Source organism: Lepisma saccharinum, chromosome 10 (genome assembly GCF_977018435.1).
Source record: "Lepisma saccharinum chromosome 10, izLepSacc3.1, whole genome shotgun sequence".
In the NCBI taxonomy this organism is placed as follows: Eukaryota; Metazoa; Arthropoda; class Insecta; order Zygentoma; family Lepismatidae; genus Lepisma; species Lepisma saccharinum.
Window position 1 is genome coordinate 62374470 of NC_139238.1, and position 19341 is coordinate 62393810.

Genomic DNA, 19341 nt, shown 5'->3' on the forward strand with positions numbered 1-19341 from the left:
GGACCGATTAATCGGTACTCTATCGGTATCGGCCGATATAAGCATATCGGTATATCGGCATATCGGTTTATTTACCGATAATTTTACAGATCCGATATTTTTTTTTTTTTTTTTCAAAAGTTGACAGAATTCTGTAATTATTTCCCTATCATGGAAGAAAATTAACAATGTCACAGAATTCCTCATATATTCCTCTGAAAACAGACCGCAGGAATCTTTCAATTTAACTTTTTTTTTAGCGGAGTAATATTCATAACGAAGACAATCGTAAAAAACTGCAGCCGGCAAATTGGTTCCAAATCTCACGTTCATGTTGTCAAGTTAACTGCTATATATTTTTTTTAGAGGAACGGTGTGCAGAATGAATCCGACCATAAGCAATTGCAGTCAATAAACCAGTTCCAAAACTCACATTCGTGCTTTCTCATTGAAAGGTAATGAAGTCTTCGCTACCATACCTTTGCGTACATCTTCGAGCAGGTTGACAAGAAATACATGCTACGCACGCACAGCTTGATTGAGGGATCTCACTTTTCGCACCCGCAACTTCACCGCTGCTTGCTCCCTTCGACTTGTTACATCATGAAAAGTTCCGTGTGTTAATGCTAAGAAATCTTCACAACGAATAAATTTGCCGTGTGTTCGATTTGGTGTGCGACCAGATATACCGCTTTCTAGACAGAGAAGCGAGCAGAGGGGAGGGAGCATGGAAGATTTGCAAGCCAGTTGTTGGCCATGCGTTGCCAAATTGTGCGTCGTTCTTCAACATATAGTTGTTTCCTTTATTCGATAGCAAGTGTTTGTATCGTCATGAAAGAGAAAAACGGACACAGAAAAACTAGACATAATATTTGACCTTGATAAAGGTTTGACAACAAAGGAAGGGCAGGAATTTATTCAGATGGCAACGTGGCACTCGAGCGCAAGAAAGGGGAAGCAAGAGAGAACAAACTTATCGCAGTAGTCACGCAGTATTGCCATATGAACGAAACTTCCACTAGGAACAGGGAAAGGGGATATTTTCATTTTGTGGCAGTTGAAAATTGTCAGTAATGCAGGTAGTACACCTGAGCCGACTGAATCGAAACTAGTGATAATGGCCTCAAGTGGAATCCAGGTTCTGTGAAAATCGGCTGCTACTGATAGAACATTCCAATTATCCCGTTTATATGTTTTCAATTTCCGCAACTTTTATGCTCCTTTTGGTTTGATTTCACTCCACATGGAAAGGTGCTCCAAGATTCAAACGTAGTAAAAAGCACTAATAAAAAAACTGATGGTGCCAAACAGAGGCAGATCCCCCCCCCCCCAAACACACCCACCCACACGCAACTCTCCTTAGTCGGCAGCTGTCCTACAGAGAAGGAAAATTGAATAATTCGCGAACTTTCATATTGAAAATGAATTTTGCACGTAACATTTAGAGATATATTAAATTTGTCTGCTCCCGTGGGAATTTCTCCCACCTCGACATTAATATTTTTTGGTGTGCCGTTACTGATCTCGAATTATATTAAAATTCTCTCAGAGTTAGAATAGCCTATTTTTGCATTGTATTTCACATTTTTAAAGCACATTTCTGGGGGTGTGCAGGAACTCGAGAAAGTCTGTTCCCGGATCGGCCGGGGGGGGGGGGGGATCTCGATACAGACTTCAGAAGTGGCATTTCTTGAAAATAGCAATTTTTATTCCAGAAATGCAAAAACAATTACTTGAGGGGAAAGTAATGATTAGAATTCGAGATATTCACAATGCTGGTGAATTTCAACATTTCCCGCTTCGTAAATTTCCCGACTTAGACGAAAAATGGAAAATTTTTACCCACCCAGAACATTCGTTTCGTAGGTTAAAAAAAATTCCCCATCCCGCACACACTTAAATATCCGATCTAGCGACAATAGCGAACTTTGCAGTGCAGTTGTCGGAAACACTGTCTCAACTGTGCTGCATGCTCACTCGGCCTGCTGCTCTCATTACTCTCTCTTTGTTTGCGTGCATCGTGTTGAATACATCGCGTCACTACTTTTGTGTCTAGTTATCCAAGTTCGTTTTTTGTTGCGTGTGTTTTTTTTTTTTTTTGGTGTTAAGTTTCTGCGTAGAGACATGCCAAAAGAGAAGAGTACAGTGTGGAAACATTTTAAAATTAAAATAACCGATGTTTCTAAAGTTGTGTGTCAACATTGTTCTGCCGAAATTTCTAGAGGCGGGAAGTCGACAAAATCATATACCACATCTAACATGCAATATCATTTGAAACGATGTCTTCCACATCTGAGAAAGCTGAAAGATTTATATAGTGAAGAAGTATTTGCTGAAAGTGAGAACTCTAGTTCCGGGGAAAATAATGCTGAAAAAGAAGATAAAGTACCGCATGTGCAATGTGATGTTTTTGAACCAACACCTGGCCCAAGTTCATCTGTTCTTGCTATCCGTGAAACGCTATCAGGATATCAAAAAAACAATTCAAAACTTACCATGCAGCCGACAATAGACTCTTTGTTAAACAAGAAAAAAAAATATTCAAGAAATGACCCAAAATCAATAGCAATTGATAGAAAAATATGTGAAATGGTTGTTCTGGACATGTTACCGATGCAAACGGTAGAAAAGGATGGATTTCGAAGGTTTGTCAACTTTTTAGAACCACAGTATCAGATACTTCATCGGAAGGCATTGTCTTCCTCACCGATACCTAAAATGTATGAACGTGTATCACAGAAGGTCCATATAATGCTGGAAACTTGTACGTTCGTTGCTGTAACAACAGATGTGTGGACCTCAATTGCCGGGCAAGATTTTTTGAGTGTGACAGCACACTTTATGGACACAAATTTTAAATTAATAAATTTAAATCTTGAAGTAGTGCCTTTCGGTGGCACAAGTCACACTGGACTCGATATTGCAGAAAACCTCAAAGAATGTTTTAATAAATGGGGAATTTCCTCTGCAGTAAAAGTAATCATTACAGACAATGCTCCCAACATGAAATGTGCTGCAGGCTTGTTGGATGATTCATTACCTACATGGATACCGTGCATGGCACATTTGCTTCAGCTTGTTGTCAACCAGTGCCTAAGTCAAACTGAAATATCTTCGGTTATTAAAATTGTAAAGAGAATAGCAACGCACTTTCGTATGTCACCAAAAGACTCCAGAAAATTAAAGGAAACCCAAGAAAATCTAGGACTTCCAGCTCATAGTTTAATCCAAGATGTTCCCACTAGATGGGATTTAACGTATCTTACGTTGGAGCGTTTCTTCGAACAAAGACTTTCTGTGACAATTGTAACATCATCTTTGTCACTCCCAGTCGAAATATCGTCATCACAGTGGACCCTAATCGAGAGTTTGGTAAAGGTGTTGAAAATATTCCATGAAGCTACTGTATCATGTAGCAGTAATAGCACATCGATATCAGATATAATCCCAATGAAGAACAGTGTTGTACAGGCAATGAACAGTTTTGCATCTGAACGCCGAGTGAGGAACTTAGCAGAAGATTTGAAATCAACACTAGAACGTCGATTTCAAGAACTTCAGCCTGGGACAAAAGAAGTCTACATGAAGGCAACAAGTCTGGATCCTCGCTACAAATTAAGGTAAGCATAAATCAGTAACTTTACAAGGACCTTCTCTGTTATATACCTGTCACTTTTTTACCAAATTTGTTCTTTTTTCCTTTGCATATTTTCAAGGTAAGACTCTACTTTATGTCCTTTTCCTAAGAAATACGTGTCATATATCGTTGGAAAGCTTATTGTATAAGGAATTCAACAACTTAAATTACCTGGAGGAGGAAATTGATAAAAACTGAGGAACGACTTGAGATGACCGGACCCCTCTCCGATTTTCTTCGTATTTGGCATGCTCACTAATTGAGGCCTCCTAATCACGAATCTGAAGTTAAAATTTGTCGGGAACGTCTAGAAATTGCAAAATAAGCAAAAATAAGGTGTCAATGGTTCGAAATTTAGACATGACCGACAATTTTTAACTTCAGATTCGTGATTAGGAGGCCTCAATTAGTGAGTATGTCAAATATGAAGAAAATCGGAGAGGGGTCCGGTCATCTCAAGTCATACCAAAACGGATATTGTTCGGATATGAGTAATTGAACGTACTGAGGAAATTTTTCGATGATGAAGCACATATTTAGAAGTGAAATGAGTGCTAATGGAACCTAATGTAACAGGCCTAACCTAAGCTCGTAGGCATACCTCGTCTCCGTGAATGGTTCGTGGAGCTACCCGTGCATGGTTTTTGGAGCTAACATGAATGGTTTGTGGAGCTACCCATGCATGGTTTCGGGGGCTATCGTGAACAGAAAGTATAAAAAGAAAAAAGTACTTACCCGAAGAGATGCCGGCTGTCTGCAAGCACGGTTTTGAGCAATGGACTAAATTATTATTATTAAACGTATTTTACACTATCTACAAGTTTTTAGGAACCTGTTCTTCTTCATGCATCATACACACGCACAATGCCCCGCGAACGCAAATGAGCAAAGCACATGCATTCACAATGCGGACACAAAGACGAACCTGCAGTGTTGTTAACTCCCATCGGTTACCACCAAAAGGCAATAAGGACGTAAAGTAGAGTCTAGCCAATTCCAAAATGTATTAAGAATAGAAAAAAGGTATCTGCTATCTAAGGTGTCACTTTATGTATTATTAATCAGAACCCAGCAAATAATGCCGGCAAATAGCAAGAAGAATTAGGTTAAGTCTCAAAGTACCAAAATTGTGTCTGGTAAATAATTGGAAGTTAAGTTTGGCTTCAAATTATCAAAACAGTCATCATACACAAATTCCTTTTTTTCTGATTTTTTTAAAAATATATATATTTCTGAATTATGCCTTCATTAAGGCAATTTGCCAAAACTGGCAATAAATCAGTGCTAAATAAAAAAAAATGGTAAATGTTTACTATCCTTCGGACACCTATAACTTCTGAGTTTCGTCAATTATTGACATTTCTACTTACCTATCTGCTTCACGGATCATTTTTTAACGTGTATTCACGTTTTTTTGATCAATTTTTTTTAAAAAAGTGTTTTTGTAACTGAAGAACGTACGTTTCCGCAAATGGTTTGTGGGGCTATGTGAGAATGGTGTCTGGGGCTATGTGAGAATGGTGTGTGGCGCTACGCATATTTTTTTTCGAAACCAATTTTTAACTATTGTAACCCATTGTGACCCTACCTAACCTAACCTTAGCGGAAATGGTTCGTGGGGCTATGCGTCAATGGTTGAATTTCCACTATGAAACATTCCCACATCACACAAAACACCTTCCAGATGTTAGACAATAGCTACAGGAACTTATTACGGTAAGTAGTTTCTTCTGTAGAAATAAAGAAATCTGTCCGAAGGATAGTAAACTAGTACCAAAAAAATACAATACAGCAGTTTGTGATTTTTTTTTTGTTCCTGCATTTGACCACAGCAGAACATTACTTCTTGAGTTTGTTTTAAGTTCACTTTATGCACAGAAAGGTTAGTTGGTACTGAATGTGCAGTTTAAAGTGGAATCTGAACCTTGTGCCATATGCGCTCGTGTTGTGTGATGCTACAATACCTAATATGACTCACATAACTTTACCAAACTCCAATATTATAACTTCTTTGTGAAATTTATCGCACAAACAGCGATGCGAAAAAAAAAGTTTTCGTCAGAGTTTTCAGTCCTCGTGATATGAACGGCTAGACATAGAGATTATTTATTCATGGGCGAAGTTCAGCCTGTGGCAGCTCTACCACTTAACCTACAAAACTAATATATCATCATGAAATTTTATTTTTAATCCTATCTAAATCCTTTATATTTTGTCAATGGAAGTGTTGTGCATTTGTTTCAAAACTCTTTGATCTGTGGACGAAATTACTTTAAAATGTTAAAAAGTAAGTAAAATAAACCACATCAATCAATTGTTAGATCATCCACAATAATAATGCGTCTACTATTGTTCTAGAAGTGCTTATGATTCTGGTAGGCTTTTTTATGACTTGCATCATGCCGAAATGTTTCCTTGGTTAGCTGGGTGTGCTGAGAGAAACAGAATATTGTTTTGCTACACATGTACTATCTTTTGGGCAAAAGACTCTGAATGGCGTATGGTGTTCTGAGTTGAACAACCTAATTAGAAAATGCTATAAAATACCAGTCTTACAAACCTTTGTTGCATGGTGAGGCATCTCATTTGCTAGCATTTAAATATGCCTGGATCATGTTTTATCAGAAGCTGCCTAACTTCAGGCAACTCAATGAAACTTTACTTTCAAATAGACAATACTTATATTGAATAATCCCATAAGTAATCTATTAGGCAAAAAGGACTTTGGACTTGGCATTCCCACTCGAAATGCTCATGGTACGCCATTGGTATTTATGAGCAACCATTCATTTACACTTTTCATATGTATATCTGGGCTGCTGCTATCTACTTCACGTGCTTGGGGTACAAAGAGGTATTAATTACATTGCAAAATGCTTTTCTTCAGTTAGGTGAGTCAGGTTTGGACTCTTAGCATTAATAGAACACACCTAAATGCTTTCGGTACTAATTTACTGTTCCACAAACAGATTTCTTCATTTTTGCACAAGAAACTACTTACGGTAATAAGTTCCTGTAGCATTGTCTAACGTCTGGAAAGTGTTTTCTGTCATGTGGGAATGTATCATAGCGGAAATCCATTATTTTTGTTGAAAAGTAATTCTTCGACGCACAATAGCCTTTGGCGCGTACACCTCCGTAGATTGTCGTGCTTGTGTTTTGTCGATTGCAGGGTTTCCAACCACACCGATGTTTTCCGAAAAGATGATGTATCATGGATGCGTGGTGAAATTCATACCGGGTGTGAAAGATCCACTGGATTTTGTAATTGGGTACTTGAAAAACAGTAGCCCCACAAACCATTGATGGATAGCCCCAGAAACCATTCATGCATAGCCCCACGAACCATTTCCGGCAAGGTTAGGTTAGGCAAGCATAGTTAAAATTGTGTTCGTAAAATAATGTGAAGAAGCTTAAAAAAATAAAAACTTCATGAGTATTTTTTGGTTACGAAGGTTGGAAACACTGCATCGACAAAATACAAGCACGACTCGCGATGATGTAGGAAGGTGTATGCGCCATACTGTTTCTTACGTAAATAAAGAAGTACTCGTAATGTGAAAAATTGAAATTACTTTCATGAAAAAAAATGTGAATACACCTTCAAGAATGTTCCGCGAAGCAGATACAAAAGTACGAATGTTAAAAGTGACGAAACTAAGAAGTTACATGTGTTTGTGGAATAGTAAATTCTTACCATGCTTTCATTGTTAGGTTAGGTGTTTCAGGTTTAGGGCTATTAGTATTAAAATGTCCCTAAATGATTTCAGCATCTGATCACGTAAGATTCAGTGTAAAGCACAAAACCCCCTGTTGAGCCTCACATGAAAAAAAAAAAAAAAATGATAGAACTATGTATCCAAGACGTGAGTAAACCGAGAACAACTTCTCACTGTGAAGTGCAAACGATCATGTACACCACTTTTCAAATCTTACTTTATCTGGTAAATAATGCTTTTGAAGCTTTTAACTGTGCTACTTAGCTTCTCCATGCTTCAAATTTACTTTCCAAAACTGTTTCCAGTATTCTAAAGCATTTTTCTAATTAAAAAAAAAAAAAAACATGTAAAGGCTTGTATGGGGTAAAGTAAAGCCCATTTCTTTTAAAGGGCTAATTTATTGCTAGGCCTTAATTAAACTAGTCAGTAATTAGGCAGGTTTTTTTTCAGTATTGTGGTGAGTTAAGTCAGTAATTTTGACTGACTAGTTTCCATCCCTGGGATGAAGTTGTAGTAATGGTTGTTGAAAAATAGAACTAGTTCCCTCAAAATAAAATCTGAAATACACCACCCAACAAAAATATTATGATTTAACACATCTTTCAATCTCTAATTCAAATTAGTAAGTGTGGACAGTATTAATGCAGTTTTCAGTGTAGGATTATTGCAAAAGTTCATTTTTCTAATGTACATGCTCGTACACATCAGAAGTAAAGTTTTTTTCATTTCATTTTACAGGATTTTTAGAGAAGCATCACAGTCGACTACTCTAGTAAAAGAGTTGCTACAGCAAGAGTTTGAAGCCTCTACCTCATGTACGGAAACTGGTGGAAACCATGATGAACAGATTTCAAGTCAGTCCAATGCTGAATATGGACTTTGGGGTATTTGTACCCAACTTCTTGAAGAGTGTACCCATAGTGAAACACGTTCCACATCTCCTCTGGAAGCTGAAATGGACTCTTTCTTCAATGAACCATTAATATCTCATAGTAACAGTGCCCTTGGTTATTGGGAAGGAAACACCAAGTATCCACTTCTGAGAAACTTGGCAAATAAATACCTAGGTGTGCAGCATCTTCAGTTTCGTCTGAAAGACAATTCAGCACAGCAGGATATATCTGCAACAAAAACCGCACAAGACTGAATCCACAGAAGGTTCAGCAACTTACATTTTTGAATAAGAACCTGCCAGTTGTAGACTTCAAGTGGGACTAGTTTGTGTTATTTCTCTTTCCATTCAAGAAAAACCAATTGAAATATCTGCATGTTAAATGTGATTAAAATTGATTTTTTATTTTTCAGATCAATGTAAACAATGCAATACCTCAGAGTTTGTTGATAGACAGTGCATATTATATATGTGTAGTTAATAGATGTATTTTTATCAATATTTCTAAATATAACTTACATTTTTCTCAGATATTGATTGAAGGACTGTATATTATTCCAATTTTCCTATACTTGCTACTTTGTATTGAAGGAACACCATGCACAAGGTGTTGAGATTGCGAGTTGACCACTCCACACAGCTACTACTTTATATCGGATCGGTAGAATATCGGTTATCGGTATCGGTAAATTTCATATCGGTACTTTATCGGTATCGGTAAAAATTTCATATCGTCCCATCCCTAATACAAAGTCTATAATATAATGCATGGTGTAGGGAGGTTAGGGGTAAATCATCAATTTTGTGACAAGAATAACTGCATCATTTTTAGAGGCTTTAAGATGAAATTCATATCGCAACTACATATATCCAGTGAATGATTTGATTTGGTATTTGAGTGAAATTGTTCAAAGAATTTCAAGATGGTGGATGAAGAATGAATTTTTCATGCTCCAAATTCTGATGATAATCTCAAATCTCTGAAAATTGTTAAGAGTCTCTTTCATAATCTACAATAATGTGGATTAAGAAAGAGACTCTCAACAATTTTCAGCATCATTAACACTATAATCTGGCAACAAACATGAAGCATAGTGTATGGGGGATCCAAATTGGAGATCTTCCATGGGAACTGCTGTATAATTCATCTTCTGACCAGAGATTTTTGCAGGAGCCAGATAATTTGTAGGACGGATGGTATTATATTTGGATGAAATTAGCCAAGACAATTAAATGTGACAGACATAATCTGGAATGGTTGATACACAGAATAGATATTTACACTTGAAATATCTAGAAAATAATGGAAAACAAAACTGGGATAAATTGTGAACAAAATCCTTTGAAGCATTTTGGCATAAAACATTTACTTTATCACACTTATATTTCTAAAAAATGGCATATTTCCTGGAATGATGAAGAGCAAACTGAATGCTGGGGAAGATGCTGAAATTTGAGTATCATTGCAAGGGGTAAAAGGTAGCAAACCTAATTAATAAAATCAAAAGTCTAAATGAAAAATGAAAAAAGTTATAACATACAGGGTGATTGAAAAGTCACGAAATCTTATGTAACTTATGTATAAAAACCGATAGAAACATGAACCTTGCACTAGGTATTAACTTTGTCTACGTGGATATTTTTAACATTAAACAAGAGAACGATTCTTTTCAAACATTTTTTGTACAAAGTAAAAAGAAACAAGAACGAAAGACAGCTATAAGGTAATATTTTGCAATTATTTTCAATGTTTATCAATGGTCTTTGTATGTATCAAAATGCAAAAAGAATGATAAATTTTTACATATTTTAATGGATTTCAGACAATTTATGAGGTAAATTATAATTATTTCCAATTACAGGCTTTGCTGTGCATCAGAAACTCACATTTTCACCAGATAATGAAATTACCTTAAGAGTAGATTGAAAACCAGACCACCAAATATTATGTCATTAATGCTTACCTGTAGAGCACATTCCCTAAGATTGATATTGTTCTGTTCAACAGCCAACTGAAGAACAGGCCATACATTATTTGTAGTCACATGTATGTAGATATACTCGTTGCATATTTCAACTAAATCTGGCATTATATATTTGTGTGCTGCACGACATACTCCAAGAGCTTCATGAACTGATTCAAATTCAACTACTCTTAAATATATGAAACTGGAAGAAAAATATACATGGACATCAACAAAATTGAATCCATATACACATAAGCAAACATAAATACATATAAACCCACCCATACCTAAACCCCTCCCCATTCTCTCTCCACACACACACGCATCCATATGGCCAAGAAACTTAATGGTGATCACAGCATTACCAAAGGGAAATGGTGATAAGTGTATTGCAAACCATGTTGCACATACAACACAACTTTCACATCCACATGGTGCCATGGGCATGGTCCTGCCAAGTGATGCATGCACACAATAACATTATGCGATCAGTGCATTTGTGCCTTAGTGGCACAACTTGCTTTCTAAGTCAGAGTTGTATTCCTGACTGATAACTAAAACTGCAAAGCTTTTCAGAGATAGACTTGTGATTCAACTGCACTACAGTAGGTCATTATTTGAATATTCTTTAGACGTGATTTAGTTACAAAAACATTTCTGGGATTACCTTTAGATTTACCAAGGATCTAATCAGGGAGAGCCTTTGTAATGTAATGTAATAGAAAATAAGTTTTGCTTAACACCTGGCGTCTTCTGACTCACCCACAAACGTGAACTTACAATTCTGAAAGATACTTCATATTTATGCCTCATATGCAGAATTGAATTGTAACTTTCCTGGTGACATGATTCGAACGGGTGTTCTCGGGTTGCCAGCCGGGTTGATTCGGTGTTGGCTTCTAGCGTTTTGAGCGTATACATTGCTCATCTTCAGGGAGTAATGTATGTACTCGAAGCATTGGAGGCTGATGCCGATTTGGCCTGGCTGTTAGCTAGTGACCACCTGTTTGGAACATGTTTTTATTGTCCTTAGCGTAAAGTAATTTGATTCTGAATAAAATTGGAAGGAAGGGGTGAGTCCTAGGATGTGATATGTATTTTCCTTGGTGTTGTTTTCCAACAACAATATGATATTTAAATATCATATTTACTCGAATCATTCAATCATAACAGCAAATCACTTCCTTCAAGAATTGACTTTTCTCTGCCAGCCCTACTAAATTTTCACTTTCCATCTACTGATTTATACGAGGGGTGGCCAGAAAGTAATTTCCAATTAGTAGGTACATTGATTTTTCGCAAACGCCAAAACCACGAAAAATGGTAATTGCTGCGAAATTATGTTTAGCAATGTGCATTGTTTCTTCCTACGTCTCTTCTTTCTTCACCTGGTCTCTGGTTTCTAACTTCTATTCTTCTTACATCAAATTCCTGTCTTCGGAACTTTGGTTTAGAACGTCCTTCTTCTGAATGTTGCCCCTTTCCATAGAATCTTCCTTCCTTATTGTTCCAGGAATTCTGAGTTTTTCTTAGCACATCATCGGTTCTTAGATTTTCAATCAAATCATCCACTGCTTTTATCTTAACCACTGCTATAGCTCTCTGTAATCTTAATGGCAATGTTTGGACAACTTGTTTAACCAGCTTCTCTTTACTACATCCCTCCTTTAGTTTTTTGAAGCTTCTAAGAGTCCCATGTATGTTCTTCCAGGCTGTCGACTTTTGATCAATCTACATATCTTCTTTTTAATGCTTCTAGCTGCCTTTCCTTTATGTCTTCACTGCAGTAGTAATTCAGGATTTTTCGGCTGAACTACTTAAAATTTCTGAATTTGTGCTGATTTAGTTGATACCATCCAGCTGCCGACTGTTCAAAACATGTCTCTATGATGTTCAAAATCATTCCTTCAGAGATCCTCATAAGTCTGACATTTGTTGTTAGTTGCCTTAAAAACTTTCTGGGACATTTATCAGATATATTCCCGTTGAATTTTGGAAGATGCTGCAATTCTTGAGGCATAGGTATCCTGGTCTTATAGTTATCGTTCCCTCGGGAATTCATTTTCCAATGTGTCTAGGAGCCTTTCATTATTACTTCCCTCTTCGCTGCTCTTCCATTTGCTTTTCTTGTGACGTCCTGCTATTCTATATCTCTTATGCTTCTCTTCTTCCTCCATCGTCAATTCATTGCTTGAACTCTCTTCTCTCAGCTCTTTCTTAACATTCGTCTCTTCACTTTCTCGAAACCTAGGTTTTATGTTTCCTTCTTTGATGAATAGCTTTCCCAACTTCTACTTTCTTTTCTGTCTTCTCTATCCTTGACACTGCCCCATTTAGTTTTCTGTACAGTTCCTTTCCCTTCTTATCTGCTGCATTCATTTTTTTCGATTTTCCGCAATGTCCTTTCCCATACTTCTAGTTTTTTCTTGAACTTCTTGCATTTCCTGCATGCTTACTTCTCTGAGTTTTAGAACTTCCTTTTCCATTCTATTGCTTATTTCCCAGCTTCTATCTTCCATGAGGACCTTTACTTCCTCTATCTTGCTTTCGTTTTCATCTATTCTCGAAAATGCTGCTTCTATCTGTGATTTATTTTCAACAAGTTTTCTTTCCATACTGTTGGTTCTGTGTATATTTTCCTCTTTAAGTTTTGAAACTTCTTCTTCGATCCTAATATTTATATCCATGCTTTTGATCTCAATTACCAGTGTTGTTTCTTCTATCTTCTTTTTCAATGATATATTTTCTTCACATTTAAATATATTTTGTGTGTGCGAGAATTAGTAAAGTCTTTACATTAGTGTCCAAACATTTTTTTTTGTGCGTTTGTTTTTTTTCTTGTGAAGTGGTTGTTATGTGTTTGTGTGTCTTGTGCAGTAGTTGTGCTGTGTATTGTATGAGTTTGTCTTGTGTAGTAGGTGTGCTGTCTAGTGTGGTTGGGATTGTCTTGTGTAGTAGTTGTGCTGTCTAGTGTGTTTGTGTTTATCTTATGTAGTAGTTATGCTGTCTAAAGTATTTCTGTTTGTCTTGTGTAGTATCGGTGATGTGTATGTATGTGTCTTGTGTTGTAGTTGTGCTGTCTAGTATGTTTGTTTTGTCTTGCGCAGTAGTTGTGCTGTCTAATGTGTTTGGGTTTTTCTTGTGTAGTAGTTGTAGTGTGTAGTTTGTTTATGTTTATATTGTGTAGTAGTTGTGGTGTGTTTGTGTTATAGTTGTGATGTGTTTGTGTGTGTCTTGTGTAGTAGTTGTGCTGTCTAATGTGTTTGTGTTCGTCTTATGTAGTAATTGTGCTGTCTAATGTGTTTGTGTTTGTCTTGTGTAGTAGTTCCTCCATTCATATTGGGGGTTAGGCGTAGAGCTGACAACTCTGCACTGTAAAAAAAAAAAATACAAGAAACAGCAATATAAGGCCATGGATGTTCCCAAGGTAAAATATTCCGGAGGTAAAATAGTCCCCCTTTCGGATATCCGGGTGGGGACTATTTTGGGAGGTCCCTGGACTAAGGATAAGATCTACATTAGGAATAAGGATATTAAATTAGGCACCTGGAATGTTCTGAGCCTTTACCGGCCTGGGGCATTTCAGTGTACAGTTAATGAGATAGTTAAGTATAAATTAGATATAGTAACTGTCCAGGAAGTTAGGTGGCCAGGAGAAGGAATTGTAAAACTAAAAATTATACTTTTTTCTATGGTGGTACTGAAAATCATAATTTTGGAACAGGCTTTTTCATAAATAATAGAATTATCTCGGCTCTTAAAACAGTAGAATTTATTAATGATAGGATATCATATGCAGTTTTACAGGGTAGGTGGTGTAAAATTATTTTAATAAACATACATGCACCAACGGAAGATAAAGATGATAATACTAAAGATGATTTTTATACAGAGTTAGAACAGGTCTTTGATAAATTTTCTCAGTATGATATGAAAATTCTGTTAGGTGACTGTAATGCACAGATTGGCAAAGAAGAGACATTTAAACCCACGATTGGTAAAGAAAGTCTTCATGAATTAAGTAATGATAATGGTATAAGATTGATTACTTTGCAACCTCAAAGAATTTAATTGTGAAAAGTACCACTTTTAAACATAAAGATATCCATAAATATACCTGGTCTTCTCCAGATGGTAAAACTCATAATCAGATAGATCATATTCTCATTGATAAGAGAAGGCATACTAGTATAATTGACGTTCGTACACATAGAGGTGCTTACTGTGCCAGTGACCATTATTTAGTAATTGCTAAATTAAGAGAAAGACTCGCAGTGATAAATCATAAGCAACAAAATCTAAAAGTTCTAAAATTTGATACAGGAAAGTTTACCAATGAAAGAATTAAGAAAGATTACCAAACTGTCAAATAGATTTGATGTTTTGGTTAGGTTATGATGAAAATATAAATGGTTGGTTTGGTTAGGTTATGATGAAAATATAAATGAAACAGACATAAATAAGAATTGGGAGCTCATACGTAATGCAATAGAATCAGCAGCTAAAGAAAGTATAGGATACCATAAACCGAGAAAAAGTAAGCCATGGTTTGATAATGAATGTCATAATCTAATAGAAATAAGAAATCAGGCTAGACTTAGGTGGTTAAATAACTCTGATGATACAAATCTAAACAATTATAATAGAATAAAGCGAGAAGTTAACCGCACGTTTAGAAGTAAAAAAAGAGATTACTTGAAAAGCAAAATTAATGAAATTGAAACAAACAGCAAAAATAAAAATATCAGAGATTTATATAAAGGTGTAAATAAGTTTAGAAAGGGGTGGCAACCTAAATTAAACTTGATAAAAGATAAAGACGGTGATTTTCTAGCTGACCCAAGCGATATTCTAAATAGATGGAAGAACTACTTTAATGACCTTTTAAATGTTCATGTAGGAGATAAATCACAAGTAAATGAAGTACACACAGCAGAACCTTTAGTTCCAGAACCTAACTTGACTGAAGTTAAAGATGCTATTAAAAGGCTAAAGAATAACAAAGCACCTGGCATTGATTTAATACCAGCTGAGTTAATTAAATATGGTGGAAATTCATTAATATGTCAAATTCATAAATTAATTTGTTTAATATGGAATAAAGAAGAAATCCCTCAACAGTGGAAAGAATCCATAATTGTTCCTGTGTTTAAAAACGGTGATAAAATGAACTGCAATAATTATCGTGGAATTTCTCTACTCTCAACAACATATAAAATATTATCTAACATTCTTTTAACAAGACTAACCCCATATGCTAATGAAATTATAGGTGATTATCAATTTGGATTTAAACGTAACAGATCAACTACAGATCAGATTTTTCACATCAGACAGACACTTGAAAAAATGTGGGAATATAATCAAAATGTCCATCAGCTATTCATTGATTTCAAAAAAGCATATGATTCGGTCAAAAGAGATAAATTATATAATATATTAGTAGAGTTTGAAATACCTAAGAAGCTTGTTAGTATGATAAAAATATGCACCAGTGAAACAGAAAGTAAAATTCGTGTGGGTATTAATATGTCTGATAAATTTACAATTCATGATGGGTTAAAACGAGGAGATGCATTATCTCCATTGCTCTTTAATTTTGCCCTAGAATATGCTGTAAGGAAGGTACAAGAAACTAAAGAAGGACTAAAATTAAATGGTGTGACTCAGTTGTTAGCATATGCAGATGATGTAGACTTACTGGGGGATGATGTGAATACAATGAAGAATAATGCTAAAATATTTTTCGAAACTGCTAAAGAGATAGGTTTGGAAGTTAACAAAGAGAAAACTAAATATATGCTTACAGGCCGAAACCAAGTGTTAGGTAACAATCAAAATCTAATTATTGATAACAACTCGTTTGAACCAGTTTCCAAATTCAAATACTTAGGAGTAATATTAACAAATGAAAATTATATTAAAGAGGAAATAAAAAGTAGGCTTAATTCAGGAAATGCATGTTACTTCTCTCTTCATAAACTTTTGTCTTCTCGTTTAATATCTAAGAAACTAAAAGTTAAAATATACAAAACAGTAATTTTGCCTGTAGTATTATATGGGTGTGAAACTTGGTCCCTTACATTGAAAGAGGAACATAAATTGAGAGTATTTGAAAATAGGATCCTTAGGAAAATCTTTGGACCTAAAAGGGATGAGGAGACAGGTGAGTGAAGAAGATTACATAATTTGTATTCATGTCCAGACATTATTAGAATAATTAAATCAAGAAGACTTAGGTGGGCAGGCCATGTGGCACGAATGGGAGAGGAAAGAGGAGTTTACAGGATTCTTGTTGGGAAACCTGATGGTAAGAGACCTGTAGGAAGGCCTAGACGAAGATGGAGGGACAACGTTGAGATGGACCTAAGGGAAATCGGTAGGGATGGAAAAGAGTATATAGAACTTGCTCAAGATAGGGAAAGATGGAAGGCCTGTGTTGCTGCAGCCATGAACCTTCGGGTTTAAGAAGGCTAGGGAGTTAGTTACTTAGTTAGTCATATGCAGAAGCACATACACTGAACATAACAAAAGCACTTGCCCAAGATTCCAAACAGACACAAGATGTAATCAAATATAATGGATGTGCTGTAGTAGGTGGGTAATTGATAAGCAGAAAATATTTCAATTTCAACATTATTACTCTCTCTATTACTACCTCACGTAATATTTCCCCAATACTAACTGAAAGACTAACTTTTACCTAAGTGTCAGTTGTGTGGAACAATGGGTTCCTGTGATTGTGTTTTCAAAATTTGTTGAAAGTTGACTTTATGTTCAGGAAGGCTAATTAGGCATGAACTTAAAATTATACAGTGAAACTCGAACCTCTGTGCACTGTCTCCACCAAGGATCAAACCCGAGAAATTTAATTACAATGTGATAGTGTTACTGCTGCACAATCTGGGAGGAACATGTTGCGTTCTCGGGTGATACCTATTTTGGCAACTTATTAGAAAGTTTATTACACCTCATATATACAGTGGAATGCTTATGATTTAAATAAATGAACATAAGACTTATGTTACACCTCATTCCTTGATTGATTTGATTGATTGATTGATTTGGTGATTTAAGTCCACTTTATGCACAGTAAGGCTAATCGGTACTGGACCTAGATGTGCCTCCACCGGGTATCGAACCCGGGACCCCTACCTCATTCCTAAACAAATGATAAAGTGCTCATAATGAAACATATCTGTAATACTTTGTTATGTGATAAATACGAGGGTGAGACAAGCAGGTGGCAACACGATGCTGCAACACTGAAGAAGGAAGCAGCATCAGTGCAAAGATAGCCACCCCACTGTTGACATGCACTGCATTAGAGTAGCGATCTGCGTTTTTTGAGTAGTGAAGGTGTTAAACCAGTTGAAATTCATTGCAGGATGAAAGCACACTTCGGTGATTCGTGCATGTCCCTGCAGCAAGTGTACGAGTGGTGTAGAAAGTTTAAAAGTGGCATAACTTCGGAGAAGGATGCCCCATTGCCGGGCCAGGCAAACTGTGTAGTGACGAACGAAAACATCACCACAGTTGAAGAGGTTATGAAGGAAAACAGGCATATTACTGTGAAGGAAATAACCGCCATTTTAGATATTAAGATATGTTCAGCACACAATGTTGTCCATGATGTGCTGTGATTGAATAAAGTGTCGGCGAGATGGGTGCCACATCAAATGACTGCTGAATTGAGAGACTGTCGCGTCAATGCCTGTGAGGAACTTTTGTGTTAACCATAGCTCGTTGCCAAAACCTAAAAAATTCCACACCCAAGCATCAGCAGGAAAAGAGAGTAACAGTGACCAGTATTTCTTATTCAGATCTGCTCCAAAATCATCTTCGCCCTGCAATCAGGAGTAAACAATGAGGACTTCTGACTTCAGGTGTATTGTTACAGCATGACAATACCCGACTGCATGTTGCCCAACCTTATTCACCAGACCTTGACCCCAATGGCATTCATGTGTTCGGATAGCTAAAAGGCGATGGGAGGCAAGCATTTCTGAAGCAATGAAGAGGTACCTCTCATGTTTAACCATTTTTGGACTTACCTGACGCCACATAGTAAACATAAGAAATATGGTTAGGTTGTTTTGCACCTTTCATTGTTATTTTGTGCCCCAAAGATGAGAAATTTTGGAAAAAAATCTATCAGATTTATTGTAGCAAAGCATGGAAACTATTTATCTGGAAGCAAAAAAAGGTAATGAACAAAAGGAAAGAGCATTTATTTTGAAGAAAATGTTTTTTGAATCATTAGATTTGGAATTATAGAACAGAAGTTACAGCAATTTTTGAAAAAAATCTGAAACCACTAAAATCACCACACACCACTGATTGAAAATGGCTGCCAGAACCCAACACAAGCCTGGAAGAAAAATTAATGCCGGTTTTGAACACTTGAAAGGTATAAACAAGTGGTTAAATTACTAACATTTTTTAAAATGGTGATGTGACATGGGTTGGTTGAAATGGTATGAAATGACCCTCATGTGACCATCCTGAAAATCCTGAAGGAACAGCTACAAATGCGGAAAATTATGCATGCAAAGTTCCATGTATTCCACCAATTCATCAGTGACATAACACATCTGGGGCTCCTGATGACATTTCATACTTACCACAATAATGGCAAATGGCTATACAATGGGAAGTCAATATATATGTTGCAAAATGAAATATCTTCGAATTGCTGCAATGTGAAATTGTTTTATGAATATCAGTTGTTGCACTGATCCTTTCCGCAAGTGTAGGTGGCAGCACCACTGTGTATTGTATATGGCAGTAGTAGTCATGTTCTTGTGCAGCGGTGAGTCATTCGAGCGCCAAGTGGGTAAGATGGCAGGTGTGTTAGCCAAGTGTATGCGTGGTGAGATTAAGGTCACCCAGTCAGCACTGCAAGTGATGGTCACCGTGTTTTGGGACAGTAAGGCATGATGCTCTGCCCCAGGGTAAGACTATCACTGCAGTCACGTATTGTAGAACCCTGACGAAGTTACGGTCAACCATTTGCGGGAAACGTCCAGGTGCTTTGAGAGAATGAGTTCTTCTGTTGGATCACAATGCTCGTTCACACAGTGCGAATACCACAGTGGCTCACATACGGTCCCTAGGTTGGGAACTGAAACATCCAGCCTACAGTCC

General features: G+C 36.5%; 1 protein-coding gene across 7 annotated transcripts in view; it reads right to left on the reverse strand.

Moving 5' to 3' along the window:
• The window catches only part of LOC145993922 (BTB/POZ domain-containing protein 6-like), a 73539-nt gene that overhangs the window by 21209 nt on the left and 32989 nt on the right, over positions 1 to 19341 (reverse strand). For all 7 annotated transcript variants that reach the window (XM_083129856.1, XM_083129860.1, XM_083129861.1 and 4 more), the window contains one exon: positions 10192 to 10396. In XM_083129856.1, the coding sequence (XP_082985982.1) occupies positions 10192 to 10396 (205 nt within the window). The remainder of the gene's footprint in view (positions 1 to 10191; positions 10397 to 19341) is intronic.